This window comes from Heteronotia binoei, chromosome 12, assembly GCF_032191835.1.
Source record: "Heteronotia binoei isolate CCM8104 ecotype False Entrance Well chromosome 12, APGP_CSIRO_Hbin_v1, whole genome shotgun sequence".
Taxonomy (NCBI): Eukaryota; Metazoa; Chordata; class Lepidosauria; order Squamata; family Gekkonidae; genus Heteronotia; species Heteronotia binoei.
The window spans coordinates 58,683,573-58,698,727 of record NC_083234.1 but is presented as its reverse complement, the minus strand read 5'-3'; the positions used below and the strand labels follow the sequence as shown (position 1 = coordinate 58,698,727).

The 15,155-nt window shown below is 48.1% G+C and overlaps 1 protein-coding gene across 2 annotated transcripts in view; it reads right to left on the bottom strand.

Moving 5' to 3' along the window:
* The window catches only part of MVB12B (multivesicular body subunit 12B), a 148,913-nt gene that overhangs the window by 106,719 nt on the left and 27,039 nt on the right, over positions 1-15,155 (bottom strand). For both annotated transcript variants that reach the window (XM_060251271.1, XM_060251270.1), the window contains exon 3: positions 686-793. In XM_060251271.1, the coding sequence (XP_060107254.1) occupies positions 686-793 (108 nt within the window). The remainder of the gene's footprint in view (positions 1-685; positions 794-15,155) is intronic.

Genomic DNA, 15,155 nt, shown 5'->3' with positions numbered 1-15,155 from the left:
CAGAGCCATCATGGTCTGTACTTCTTGGACTTCATTGACTTTTGACCCCATGATGCCAATGCATATGTATCTAACTAGTGAGGTCATGAGTCAATGTAGTGTTTTTAGCTGGGTAGTGTTTTTATCTTATTGATGAAGGGTTATCATGTGTTTGGGTCCTTTCAGCTCTTCCTGCTTCATTAGCCTCTTTATGACTGACTCTGCACTCACCTTACTCCGGGGCAGGCATCCATTTCTGGGCGGAGCAAGCTGGCGATTTCGCACCAGTTGCTCCGCACTGCCATTTTGCGCGAGGGCAAACACGTGATTTGCCGCGCTGCTGTGTAAACCGTAAACAGAAGCCTGCCCCAGAGCAAGGTGAGTGCGGAATCAGCCTATGTCTGAGGAGTTAAGGAGGTGTATACATATTTTAAATAAGCCAATAAATAAAAATCTGATGAAGGAGACCCTGGCCCACCAAAAGCTTCTGCCACAATAAATCCATTTGTCATCCAAGTGTCCCAAGACTCCCTTTTGTTTTGGGAGCAACAGACTTCAGACAGTTACTTCTCTGGAATCTATTGTCATTTGACTTCACCACTGTTCACTCTTGCCCTTGGTCTTTCCAATAGTTCTCCTTTACCCACATTGCAACAGGTGCTGATTTTATAACAGAAGGGTCTGGGCAAAAATACAAGCTACTTACATTCTCCTTAGAAAATGTCCGTGTAAAGCACAGAAATCGGGTGACCTTGGATTTAAAGAGGCCGTCTTTCCAGAGGTCAGCATCCAATCCATCTGCTGTTTGTGCAACCTGGAAAACAAAGCAGAAAGGATGGGGGTAGAGAAGGCCAGGTGAGCCACACTGAAGCAAATATATAGGCACTGCATCCCCTAATTAATGTTGGCCTGAGGCTCTCCTGACACCTCATTAAGTTTCTCTTCTGCCGTAGAAGACCTATGGGAAAGGGAAAGAGCTCAAAAACAGGAGGGTCGATTCTAAAAATACTGTCACCAGAGAAGCAATTGATTAAACATATCCTAGTGCTCAGCACTGTGTACAAGAAGCCATCACTTGTGTCACTGCTTTTTAGCTAGGTATTTTGTTTTGATTTCTTTACAAGGGGAGGAGGGAAGACACAAAGCCCTTATCCTTCTTTGCAGACCCTTGTTTGGAAAAATTAAGAAACCAGAGCTCAAGGAAGGAAGGAACAGGCCCCTTATGGCCCTATACCCCAAGAAGAAACTATGGACTGGTCTGCCCTTCACACATTTGAGAACACAGAAATGCAGTGAATTGGCAGAAAGGGTACAGACTGATGGGGAATTCTCTGACAGGCAACAGGCTGAAGCAGGCAGGTGGTATTGCCTGACCCCCCTACTAAAAGCTTCCAGGTCAGACTGGTTGGCCTGGCTTAGCCAGGAGAGGACTGAAACTCAGCTGCTTTTGTAACAGCCCACTACGGTTGTAAGCCTCTCCCTCCCGGCTACCAGTGGGAGATAGGGAGGTAGATATACCAGGATGGGAACTTCCTGAAAATTTGGAGATGGGACCTGAGGAGGACAAGGGTATAATGCCAGAGTCTATCCTCCAAAGCATCCATTTTCTCCAGGGGAACTGGAGTTTAGAGATGAGCTGTAATTTCAGGGGCTCCCCAAGTCCCACCTGGAGGGTGGCATCCCTATTGCCCACTGGCCAATTTGCTAGTTAGGCTAAGCAAGAGTACTTGGTTCACACAAAGCAGGCCTAAGCAGAGGCTCCTCATGCAAAAATGAATTTAAATAAGGTGTTTTTACAAAGGCAATAGGGTTATATTGTAACTGAAGAGTTCAGGAAGATGCTTTAATGGGAAAGGGACTGTGGACTGTACTATTGTGTATCATACATACTATCTGATGTATATATTAGCCTACTATATAATTTCTGAATTGTTTAACATGCCATGTTAATACTTGTGCTTTGGTTCAGATTTCTGCAATCCCTGTCCTATTACACTGCTTGTTGGATGTCCCATCTTATAGACTGCATTGATTTACACTGTGTAAGCTACCTGGAGTCTCAGTGAGAAAGAGACATGTAACATAGATAATATGAATAAAATAGGTAGCGAGTACCTATCTTAAAGAGTTGTACCCCTTTACTTCAATGGATTTAGAAGGGTGTAACTTGGCTTTGGAAGGCGCTGTTAGTCTGAGACCCCTCCCCAATACAAAATAATAATTCTGACCAACCTTAAAGGTCTATATGTGGAATAATAAGGGCTTTTTTGTAGCAGGAACTCCTTTGCATATTAGGCCACACACCCCTGATGTAGCCAATCCTCCAAGAGATTACAGGGCTCTTAATACAGGGTTTACTGAAAGCTCCAGGAGGATTGGCTACATCAGGGGTATGTAGACTACAAAAAAAACCCCAGGGATAATGATTCTGATCTATTTTAAGGGGCTACTGTAAGGGTTATTCCAGGATGTGTGTGAAATGCTTCTAACCTTTCTGTGATAACTTTTATTATGACTAAAGTTTTGTCTGGTCAGCCAAAATTGTCCTTTGTGTAGAAAGCACAACAGTCATGAAAAACAGATGACACCACCCATTGGCCAGAGACTTCAAAGACATCATGGACATTCAAATAAGTCCCTTCAAATCCTTTTGAGCTATATCACCTCTATAAGCAACTCTATGTCTAGACAATGCAGTTATTTTTAGCCTTTGTCAGTTTGCATTTTTTTAAAATAAAATCCTCTTACAGAAATAACAAAAGGAACTATCAGTGTGAGGGCCTAGGCCTGAACCAGAATTTAATTTCTAGCATATGTTCTCAAGATGTTATTGGTGCTACCTTCAGAGACGAACTTTAAAAATAAAACACATAGAACAAAAAAACAATTTTACACAACTAGGTTCTTCAACTGAAGGAAAACTTGTCTTTTCAGATTGTGTTCTTCAGAGATGAGGAAACTGAAGAAGAGTGTTATATTTATTTGTTTAAATATATTTATCCTGTCTTTCCTAGTTAGTGCGAGGGAGCTGACTAATCAGGTCACAAGACCAAAACTCAGGTCAAAACATGCAATCACCACTAGCTCCATATGAAGCAGCAAAAACAAACAAACCACCACAAAAACACCTGACACAAATTAAATTTTTCATAGTATAAATTACTCAGCCCAATTTGAAAGCATGTCCTTGCTGGAAGACTTGTAAGGTTTATGAAAGTTCAATGCAGTGTTAAAAGTTTTGAGCTAGGACTTCACAGACTACAAAATCAGTTTCTGGTACAGTTTCCCTCTCAGAGAGAACGCTGTACATGCTCTAAGGAGGAAAGGTGGGATTAAAAAAGGAATATTCTTAGTGCTGCTTCTGCTGCAGCAAAATGGTGCCTTTCAGCCTGCCTCTGGAAGTTCATTCCATGACATCAGAGCTACCACAAATGCAGCTAAGGAATGGGCAAAGGCAGAACACACCTCACAAAGTGTGGGAATGGTGAAAAGGGACCATCGCAAAGGGCACAAATGGCACCAGAGATCATAACCACACTACTGCTCAGCATTTATAAAACACTTCCAGTGTTCAAACCACTTCATTGAGCCAGTTTGGTGTAGTGGTTAAGAGCAGTGCAATCTAATCTGGAGAACCGGGTTTGATTCCCCACTCTTCCATTCAGCTGCTGGGTGACCTTGGGCCAGTCACAGTTCTCTCAAAGCGGCTCTCATTAAAGCAATTCTCTCAGAGCATTCTCAGCTATACACATAGTGTGTCTGTTGTGGGAAAGAAGGGAAGGAGATTGTAAACCGCTCTGAGACTCTGAGTGAAGGATGGGTATAAATCCAACACTATTTCTTTTCATGCTGCAGTCCTTACAACTGCTCCATCAGGTAGGCTTATATAGTTATTTTTAAAATTTGTTAACTCAAACAAGAGCAAAATAGATCTTTCAACTCAAGGAAATTATGAATTCTTCCTACTGAGAGGGAGGCTGCCCTTTCTCCAGTAGCAGTTTTCAACAAAGTTCTGCTATGCTTCTTATTTGTAAATGAAAGTTAAGAGTCTCCTTGCAAGCCATGCTAGGCATAATTACAATAATCACAGCAGAACCTTTTAAAACCATGAAGGCCAAGTCTTCTTACTTGGCAATTATAACTCCACAAGTTAAGTTTAGAGATATGTAGTCACTGTTGCCCTATAAAAACAGAAGGAAAAGGAGCCGGTAAGAACAGTTCCAGTCAAGACTTGCATTTCAACAGGAACAGAAAAACTTCCAAGTGCCTCATTTTTCCCTAAAGCTGTTGGGAAGGTTAAATATTGTTGCAAAATCAAACAAGCAAAAGGCATGTATGCTCATTTTCTTAATGCATATAAAATGTGCAAATCTCTGTTTCACTGACTGGCAGAGTTATTTCAAGTCAGACAAAAAAAAGTGTGAAAGGGACCTTTGGCTTTTGCAAACTTAGGAATGTTCCAACAAGAGTTACATAGACGATAACAAATATGGGAGTTAACCTGAAGAATTTCCCTTGCAGACACTTATTTTAATGATTAAAGGAAGCTTCCTGGGTTTGCCAGCACTTTCAGGCTACAAAAGAAAAATAAATAAATAATCCTAGTGCAGTGGTGGCCAAACTGAGGTGCGGGAGAACCAGGTTTGATTCCCCACTCCTCCACTTGCAGCTGCTATGAGAGCCCTCTCAGTCCCACCTACCTCACAGGGTGTCTGTTGTGGGGAAAGAAGATAAAGGAGACTGTGAGTCGCCCTCAGACTCTGATTCAGAGAGAAGGGCGGGGTATAAATCTGCAGTCTTCTTCTTGAAAGAGTTTTGAGAATATGTGTGAACTCTCCCAACCCCTCCTACCTCACAGGGTGTTTGTTGTGGGGGAGGAAGGTAAAAGGAGATTGTGACCATTCTGAGACTCTAAGATTCAAAGTGAAGGGCGGGATATAAATCCAATATCTTTAATTTAATTTTTTTATTTATACCCCGCCCTATCCCACAAGTGGGCTCAGGGCAGCTTACAACATTAGAACATTACAACAACATTAAATGAAGCACATCAAATTTAAGCAATATCATAAATACAGAGAAGTTAATTTAATTTAATTTTCCAATCCTCATCTTCTTCTTATCTTTCACACATATTGTGTGGCTCTCTTTAAATAACTTCTCCAAGCCAAGCCAACTGGCCACTTGGAGAATGCATTTAAAGTTAAAGTTGTTTTCTTTCACCTCTCGCTCCCCCTCCTGCTTGCCTTCCCTTCCCCTCCCTCGGTGACTCTCAAACATCTGACATTCATTCTATGTGGCCTTTATGTTAAGCAAGTTTGGCCACCCCTGTTCTAATGGTTAATGGATGCTATGTGTATCGATGTCTCCCTCAAGTCACTTTTTGTGATGGAAGGTAAAGTGGGCATCACCAACCAGACCACACAAAACATCTGACTGCTGGGAGTCCCAGACTAGGTGGATTGCTGTCACATCCTGCTTGGGAGTTCCTACATTCCAAAGCAAAGAATCAAGAACATTATGAGACAGAGTCAGAAAGCATCTTAGCATCCTGGCCCACCTTTGTGACACTTGTAGATTCAGAGTCCATAATCTTGTTTTGCTTTTTCTGGCTCTACTGATGATATGAGCTACTTTCCCCCTAATTCAGAGGATTTTTGTCTCGCCATGCTATTATAAATAACACCTAAAGCAGCTTACAGCAGATCAGAATGAATTAGGAAGAAAAAGCACCACAAAAACAGCAGCCTGCAGAAATCTAAAACACGGTCAAAACTGGAGTAAAAAATAAACTTTAAAATCACTTAAAAAGCAGTCAGAGATAATGCAATCCGCTATTCTGTATGTTGTTGGATTTGTAACAGATACACTGTCAACGAAGCTGTTCCAGAAATTCCAGGACTTGGTATTACAGTCTGCCTTGAATTTATCTTCCTTTGCATTACTTAAATATTCTCAATAAAGTGTAAAGAAAAACACATATCAAGATATCCCAAGTATATATTCTTTGAAGACTTAAAATGCGTCAGTGCACTGGAGAGATTCTTACAGAAAAAAGCAGATTATGCAACTCTAAAACCAGCCCTTTCCTCCTGAGCAGAACAGAGATAGTAGGGCATGAGTGTTAAACATGCAGCCCATAGCCTGCATCCGGCCCATGCAGGGCTGCTGCTGCATCCACACTATACCTTGCTTTTCCTCAGCTCCCTCAGTAGCTTTTTGCTTCCTGCCTCTTGCCTCCTTCCACTCCTCTTCACTCACACTCTCTCTCTCTCTCTCTCTCTCTCTCTCTCACACACACACAGGCACACGGAGAGCTCCATGGCTGCTTCATAGGGTTGCCAAGTCCAATTCAAGAAATATCTGGGGACTTTGGGGGTGGAGCCAAGAGACATTGGAGGGTGGAGCCATAAGCAAAGTTGTGACAAGCACAATTGAACTCCAAAGGGAGTTCTGGCCATCACATTTAAGGGGACCACATACCTTTTTAATGCCTTCCCTAAATTAGAAATAATGAAGGATAAGGGCACCTTCTTTTGGGGCTCATAGAATTGGACCCCCTGGTCCAATCTTTTCGAAACTTGGAGAGCATTTTGAGGAGACCCATCAGATGCGACACTGAAAATGTGGTACCTCTCTCAAAAAACCGCCCCTCCAGAGCCCCAGATACCCCAGGATTAATTCTCCATTATACCCTAAGGCCCAGCAAACCTATCTTCCCACCCCCCTCCGGTTCTGATGACCCTGAAGCTCCGGAGGGCCTCCAAACCTGGAATCCCCTGCCCCCACCTGGGAACTGGCACCTCTGCTCACAACAGTAACACAAGGGCAACCAAAGGTTCAAGTTTACCTTCACGCTATGCAAACAACCTTTGCAAAGATTGTGCAACAAACAGAGGGTCTGGGTTCCTTTCACAGCCATGTTGTTCTGCCTCCTCCCCCCTTCCGCTCCTCTTCAGCCTTAAAGACACAGACACACCATCCAAAGAGGAAGGCTTTCCAATAGAGACTGAAGAGAATGGAGGTGGAAAGTCACATGATGGCAGTAGGGGCGGGGCTTACCCCCACCAGCCAGCTCACTGGGGGCGGGAAGGAGCCTGAGAAAGTGGGAGATCCCCCGCTGGAACCTGGTGATTGGCAAGCCTACTGCTTCGTGCAGGATAGACACAAAGACAAGCCTTCCTCTGCCCCCCCTTCTCTCTCACACACACACCTTCTTTTCACTTCTCCAGGGCTGCTTCTCCTCTTTTGGGGACAAAGGGGAAGGAAAGAGAAAGAGAAAGAACAATGTTGGACTCCTAGGACAGATTTAAGACCAACATTTTATTCTGGGTATAGACTTTTGTGTGCAAGCTTCTTTGAAGGTGGGGAGGGAAGAAGGTGGGTGGGTAGAAGATGGATTCTTCTGACAAGCACAATGTACACCGAGGAAATTGTTTTGGCTTATTCTAGGGTGACCATAATGTCTGAAGGCCAGCCAGGGACACCTTGGGGGGGGGGGAAGGTAGGGGTGCGCGCGCGCGAAGCGTGTGCGCCGCCGGAAACAGGAAGTGACATCACTTCCGGTGACGTCATGCCACCGCTGGAAACAGGAAGTGACATCACTTCCTGTGACATCATTTCCCCCAAATGACATCATTTCCCCCAAGTGCCACTGCCGGAAACAGGAAGTGACTTCACAGCACTTCCTGTGACGTCCCCAAAAATCCCCCAAATATCACCGCCGGAAACAATTTTGTTCTCAAATCCTGTATATACTTCATCAGTATATGGGATAAGGCACTTTCTCAACTGTGCTGCATAATGCAGCCTATTTATTTTGTCCTGTTTATTCTGTTGGCTCTATCTGCGCCACCTTCATCACTTTCGGGGTGTGGATCCCCCAGTGGGGTGGTCTCGCGACTCCCTCCGCCGGCTGTTTCTGATAGCCCTGCGCCCCCTCTTTCATTTGATATGTGTCCCGTGCGGATGCCACCCTCCCGCCGGGAGATGCCGCAAAATGAGCCCCCTTGAGGCTTATGGCGGCAGGGCTCGGGGGAAGCGAGCTAGACTGCTGTTCTTTTGAGGGGTTATAGAGTGTTTCGAGCCCGTCCCTGTGGCATCGGTCCCATCGTTGTGGAGCCCAGGGGGCTGGCGCAGCGGCACGCTGAAGCAGCCTGTCGGTCACTTCCAGGTTCCTGTCCTGCATCTCGACCTGTGTTATTAGTGACAGGCTGCTTCGGCGTGCCGCTGCGCCGGCCCCCTGGGCCCCACAACGATGGGACCGATGCCACAGGGACGGGCTCGAAACACTCTATAACACCTCAAAAGAACAGCAGTCTAGCTCGCTTCCCCCGAGCCCTGCCGCCATAAGCCTCAAGGGGGCTCATTTTGCGGCATCTCCCGGCGGGAGGGTGGCATCCGCACGGGACACATATCAAATGAAAGAGGGGGCGCAGGGCTATCAGAAACAGCCGGCGGAGGGAGTCGCGAGACCACCCCACTGGGGGATCCACACCCCGAAAGTGATGAAGGTGGCGCAGATAGAGCCAACAGAGCAAACAGGACAAAATAAATAGGCTGCATTATGCAGCACAGTTGAGAAAGTGCCTTATCCCATATACTGATGAAGTAAATACAGGATCTGAGAACAAAATTGCACCAGAAGACACAAACACAAAGCTCCCTTACACTGAATCAGTGCTTGGGTCCACCAAAGTCAGTATTGTCCACTCCAGTCACAAACACAAAGCTCCCTTACACTGAATCAGTGTTTGGGTCCACCAAAGTCAGTATTGTCCACTCCAGTCACAAACACAAAGCTCCCTTACACTGAATCAGTGCTTGGGTCCACCAAAGTCAGTATTGTCACATAAGAGAAGCCCTGTTGGATCAGGCCAGTGGCCCATCCAGTCCAACACTCTGCGTCACATAAGAACATAAGAGAAGCCCTGTTGGATCAGGCCAGTGGCCCATCCAGTCCAACACTCTGTGTCACATAAGAACATAAGAGAAGCCCTGTTGGATCAGGCCAGTGGCCCATCCAGTCCAACACTCTGCGTCACATAAGAACATAAGAGAAGCCCTGTTGGATCAGGCCAGTGGCCCATCCAGTCCAACACTCTGTGTCACATAAGAACATAAGAGAAGCCCTGTTGGATCAGGCCAGTGGCCCATCCAGTCCAACACTCTTTGTCACATAAGAACATGAGAGAAGCCCTGTTGGATCAGGCCAGTGGCCCATCCAGTCCAACACTCTGCGTCACATAACAACATGAGAGAAGCCCTGTTGGATCAGGCCAGTGGCCCATCCAGTCCAACACTCTGCGTCACATAACAACATAAGAGAAGCCCTGTTGGATCAGGCCAGTGGCCCATCCAGTCCAACACTCTGCGTCACATAACAACATAAGAGAAGCCCTGTTGGATCAGGCCAGTGGCCCATGCAGTCCAACACTCTGCGTCACATAAGAACATAAGAGAAGCCCTGTTGGATCAGGCCAGTGGCCCATCCAGTCCAACACTCTGCGTCACATAACAACATAAGAGAAGCCCTGTTGGATCAGGCCAGTGGCCCATCCAGTCCAACACTCTGTGTCACATAAGAACATAAGAGAAGCCCTGTTGGATCAGGCCAGTGGCCCATCCAGTCCAACACTCTGCGTCACATAAGAACATAAGAGAAGCCCTGTTGGATCAGGCCAGTGGCCCATCCAGTCCAACACTCTGCGTCACATAAGAACATAAGAGAAGCCCTGTTGGATCAGGCCAGTGGCCCATCCAGTCCAACACTCTGCGTCACATAACAACATAAGAGAAGCCCTGTTGGATCAGGCCAGTGGCCCATCCAGTCCAACACTCTGGGTCACATAAGAACATAAGAGAAGCCCTGTTGGATCAGGCCAGTGGCCCATCCAGTCCAACACTCTGCGTCACATAAGAACATAAGAGAAGCCCTGTTGGATCAGGCCAGTGGCCCATCCAGTCCAACACTCTGCGTCACATAAGAACATAAGAGAAGCCATGTTGGATCAGGCCAGTGGCCCATCCAGTCCAACACTCTGGGTCACATAAGAACATAAGAGAAGCCCTGTTGGATCAGGCCAGTGGCCCATCCAGTCCAACACTCTGGGTCACATAAGAACATAAGAGAAGCCCTGTTGGATCAGGCCAGTGGCCCCTCCAGTCCAACACTCTGCGTCACATAAGAACATAAGGAGGGAGGGAGGGAAGGAAGGGAGAAAGGAAGGAAGGAAGGAAGGAAGGAAGGAAGGAAGGAAGGAAGGAAGGAAGGAAGGAAGGAAGGAAGGAAGGAAGGAAGGAAGGAAGGAAGGAAGGAAGGAAGGAAGGAAGGAAGGAAGGAAGGAAGGGAGGGAGGGAGGGAGGGAGGAAGGAAGGGGGGAAGGAAGGAAGAAAGGAAGGAAGAAAGGAGGGAAGGAAGGAAGGAAGGAAGAAAGGAAGAAAGGAAGGAGGGAAGGAAGAAAGGAAGAAAGGAGGGAGGGAAGGAAGGAAGGAAGAAAGGAGGGAGGGAAGGAAGGAAGGCCACCCCCTCCCGCCAGCCCCCCCCCCCCCGGCCCCCTTACCTGCGGCTAGTCCGGCGGCGGCGGCGAGTCCGGCAGCGGCGGCGGCGGAGAGGCCTTTCTGACGCCCCCCCTGGGCGGAGAAGAAGGGGGGGGAATGCTAGAGGCCCGGGAGGGCGTCGGAAAGGCCCGCGGTGGTCGCTGGAGGGCCTCCAGCGACCACCGCGGGCCTTTCCGACGGCCCCCCGGGCGGAGGAGAACGGGGGGGGGAATGCTAGAGGTCCGGGAGGGCGTCGGAAAGGCCCACGGGGGTCGCTGGAGGGCCTCCAGCGACCCCCGCGGGCCTTTCCGACGCCCTCCTGGGCGGGGAAGGACGGGGGGGTGGGGGTTGCGAGGCCCGGGAAGCCTCGGGAAGGCCCGCGGGGGTCGCTGGAGGGCCTCCAGCGACCCCCGCGGGCCTTTCCGACGCCCTCCCGGGCGGGGAAGGACGGGGGGTGGGCGTTCCGAGGCCCGGGAAGCCTCGGAAAGGCCCGCGGGGGTCGCTGGAGGGCCTCCAGCGACCCCCGCGGGCCTTTCCGACGCCCTCCTGGGCGGGGAAGGACGGGGGGGTGGGCGTTTCGAGGCCCGGGAGGGCGTCGGAAAGGCCCGCGGGGGTCGCTGGAGGGCCTCCAGCGACCCCCGCGGGCCTTTCCGACGCCCTCCCGGGCGGGGAAGGACGGGGGGTGGGGGTTGCGAGGCCCGGGAAGCCTCGGGAAGGCCCGCGGGGGTCGCTGGAGGGCCTCCAGCGACCACCGCGGGCCTTTCCGACGCCCTCCCGGGCGGGGAAGGACGGGGGGGTGGGCGTTTCGAGGCCCGGGAAGCCTCGGAAAGGCCCGCGGGGGTCGCTGGAGGGCCTCCAGCGACCCCCGCGGGCCTTTCCGACGCCCTCCTGGGCGGAGGAGGACGGGGGGTGGGGGTTGCGAGGCCCGGGAAGCCTCGGGAAGGCCCGCGGGGGTCGCTGGAGGGCCTCCAGCGACCCCCGCGGGCCTTTCCGACGCCCTCCCGGGCGGAGGAGGACGGGGGGTGGGGGTTGCGAGGCCCGGGAAGCCTCGGGAAGGCCCGCGGGGGTCACTGGAGGGCCTCCAGCGACCCCCGCGGGCCTTTCCGACGCCCTCCCGGGCCTCCGCCGCCACCGCCGGGCCCCGTGCGCGGGCGGGGAAAGCGGCGAGGGAGGGAGGGAGCGTCCCTGCGCGTGCGCAGAGCGATCTGCGCACGCGCAGGGTCGCTCCCTCCCTCCCTCGCCGCCTTCCCCGCCCGGGCGCGCGGCCCCCGGCTCTCTGGCTGGCTAAACCGGGACCTCTTAATGGTCCCGGTATACCCAGCCCGGGAGCCGGGAATTGGGGGCCAGAACCGGGAAAGTCCCGGGAGACCGGGACGGTCTGGCCACCCTAGCTTATTCTGAAAATGTTAAAAAAAAGATTGGATTTCTCTGTTCCTAGCTGGATTTTTTTTTTTCAAAAAGACCCGACTTAGGAATCAGAACACTTGAATTGGACCTTGTATCTCCAAGATTTCAGATGCCATATGACAATAGCACACATTCCTAATTAGACAGGAAAACTTGTTCTCAATTCTGTCTAGGAAGAGACATTGTCTTGACTGAGTTTCATTATCAATTGCAACTCAGCAGTCTCTCTTTCTAATCTCCCTTTGAAATTCCTTTGCAAGAGCACTGCTACTCTTAGGTCAGTAACTGAATGTTGTGGTTTCTAATGACAGAATTATGTCCATTTATCCTTTGCATCCTCCTGGACTAAATCCTCCTGGATGGAATTGAGACCTAAGTTTCCTATCTCATTATCAACACTGGTATCTCCACACCTACTTCCCCATTGCATATCACACCTAATCTAATCATCTCTGCTACTGTCATTCATCTGCTGTTGCCATTTAACATATGAAATCACCTTTATAAAATTTATATCTCCAGTACCTCGTGTTAAATTTTTGGCATGCATGGCCTGGACCAATGTAGTGACATTTATGTCAAATCCGGCCCTCATAACAAATGAGTTTGACACCTCTATGGTAGAGTTTTCCCGAACTTCAAATTTTTTATTTCAAAACCCAGAAAAAAATAAGGAAAAAAATCTCAAAATCCAAAACCGAAAATGAATTTAAACGGGGGAGGGGTTATACATAAAAGGAGAGGTAAATTGTACCACTTCAGGACAAAACAGGGGGCTCTCTGTATGTGTGTGTGTGTGTGTGTATACACACCTCTACAAAAAAACCCCTCCGTACTTTATAAGTACATCAATAGACAGTCAAGAAAATGGAGTTTAATGGTGTTCCCCACCAGCAAATGCTATACCTCTAGCCACTGCAGTGTGGTAGGTAGAATGCCAGAGTAACATCAGGTTCAAACCTTTCCATAGCCAAGATGCACACTCGGGCTGAGAGAGAATGGCTGACCCAGCCTACCTCACAGGGTTCTTATGAGGATAAAAGGAGGGGAGACAACTATACAGGCCTCTCTAGGTTCCTTGAAGGAAAAGTAGAAGAAAAGTACGAATGACAGGTTTGTTTTAATGAAAGAACAATCAAAACAAATGACCCACATACAAATGAAGCCCACAGCACAGAAAGTGCTGCCCCTTCCACTGATCAAATCTATTTGATACTCAATCCAAGAGTTATCCAAAGCAAAAGGCAATCCTCATCAGATTGAGAAAAACAAAAGCCTTTTTGAAAGGCCTGAGAAATAAAATTCCAAAGCCATGCAGTAAAGAAGAAGTTGGGTCCTTGAACGCCTGGCTCTATTTTTCGTTCCTTCTGTTACAGAATACGTCTGATTTGATTACTCTAATGAGATTGTACAGAGGGGCTTCAGAAATTCACAGAACCACCTGCTGTCTCTCTGGAATGGGAAATAAGTGCTTCAGTGTGTCCTACGCAAAAGGCAAACAAAGATTTAAAGAGGGTGGGGAGTGGTTCTTGCTAGCACCACAAGAGTAGGCCTCTTCAAACACCGCAGCTACGGCTGATTCTAAGTAGCTCTAACATACCAGACCAAAGCCAAATTCTCTGGGCCAAAACTCTTATTACATTGATCTTTCTGTGACCCCCCCCCTCCATTTTGTATTAACGAACACTGGAAAGTGGGGAGGGGGGCTTCCCTTGGAGCCAGTTTTCTTTTCACCATTATCCTCACCCCTCTAGGTTGCTATTCTCCCCACAGAGGGGAAAAATTACTTGTATGTTTGTTCTGGCCGTGAAGGGGAAAAGCACTCACAGGCAACCTCAGAGAACAGAACTGGCTAGGGGCAAAAATGAGAAGCACCCCTCCAGTCATATTTTCACTCCCAATTATTGTTATTTATTAATTCTTATTGAGAGAAGGGGGAAGTTACACAGAACCCCCTCTTGCCCTTCCTGAGGTGCTAAACCTGTGTCTGAGCTATCCAGACCCATATAATGGAATGTTCTGATAAATAAAAACAAAAATCCCTGCATGCAGAAATCTAGAGAGGAAGTGAGAAGCCTGTTGTGTTGTCAACCACTAACAGGTATTAATACCTCCTTGTATTATATTTGCATTACATCTGATATTGGAGGCCTGTGTAGACTCCTTTGAATGACTGATCTACAGCTAGACATTTCTAAGTTCCTGTGCATAAAGGATACTGGAAGCTGGATCCAGTATGCTGTAGTGATTGCAATGTGAGACTTAGGACCTGGGTTCAAATCAACATTCTGCCTTATCATGTGCTGGGTGATCTTAGGTCAGTTATTATCCTTAGTCTAACCTCCCTCACCAGATAGATTCAGATGGATAGCTTTACTGGTCTGAAGTAACAGAACAAAGTTTGAATCCAGTGGCACCTTTAAGACCAACAACGTTTAATTCTGGGCATAAGCTTTCATGTGAATGCACATTTCTTCATAGGGTTGCCAGGTTCAACTCAAGAAATATCTGAGGACTTTGGAGGTGGAGCCAGAAGCAAGGCTGTGACAAGCACAATTGAACTCCAAAGGGAGTTCTGGCCACTGCATTTAAAAGGAGCATGCACTTTTAAAATGCCTTTCCTCCATTTGGAAATAATGAAGGATAGAGGCACCTTCTTTGAGGACTCAAAGAATTGGACCCTCTGATCCAATCTTTTTGAAACTTGGGGGGGGGGCAGGGTTGAGGAGAGGCACCAGATGCTATGCTGAAAATTTGGTGCCTCTACCTCAAAAAACAGCCCCCTCAGAGTCCCAGATACTCACAGATCGATTCTCCATTATACCTTATGGGAACCAGTCTCTATAGAGTATAACAGAGATCCCAGCAGACATTTCCCCATCCCACCCCACTTTCTGATAAACCTGTAGCAGGGGGAGAGCCTCCAAACCAGAGTATCCCTGCTCCCAACTAGGAATTGGCAACCCTACTTCTTCAGATACTCCATTCATTCATTCAACCAGGGCTTTTTTTTTTAGCAGGAATGCACAAAAATGCAGTTCTGGCTGGCTTGACATCAGGGGCTAATATGCAAATAAGTTCCTGCTGGGCTTTTTCTACAAAAAAAGCCCTGCATTTAACTTGTATTCTGCTCTATCCCACAAGTGGGCTCAGGGCAGCTCACAGCATAATAACAATTAAACCAATAAAATCAAACAGTTAAACCATTAAACAATTAAAATAAGATGGCA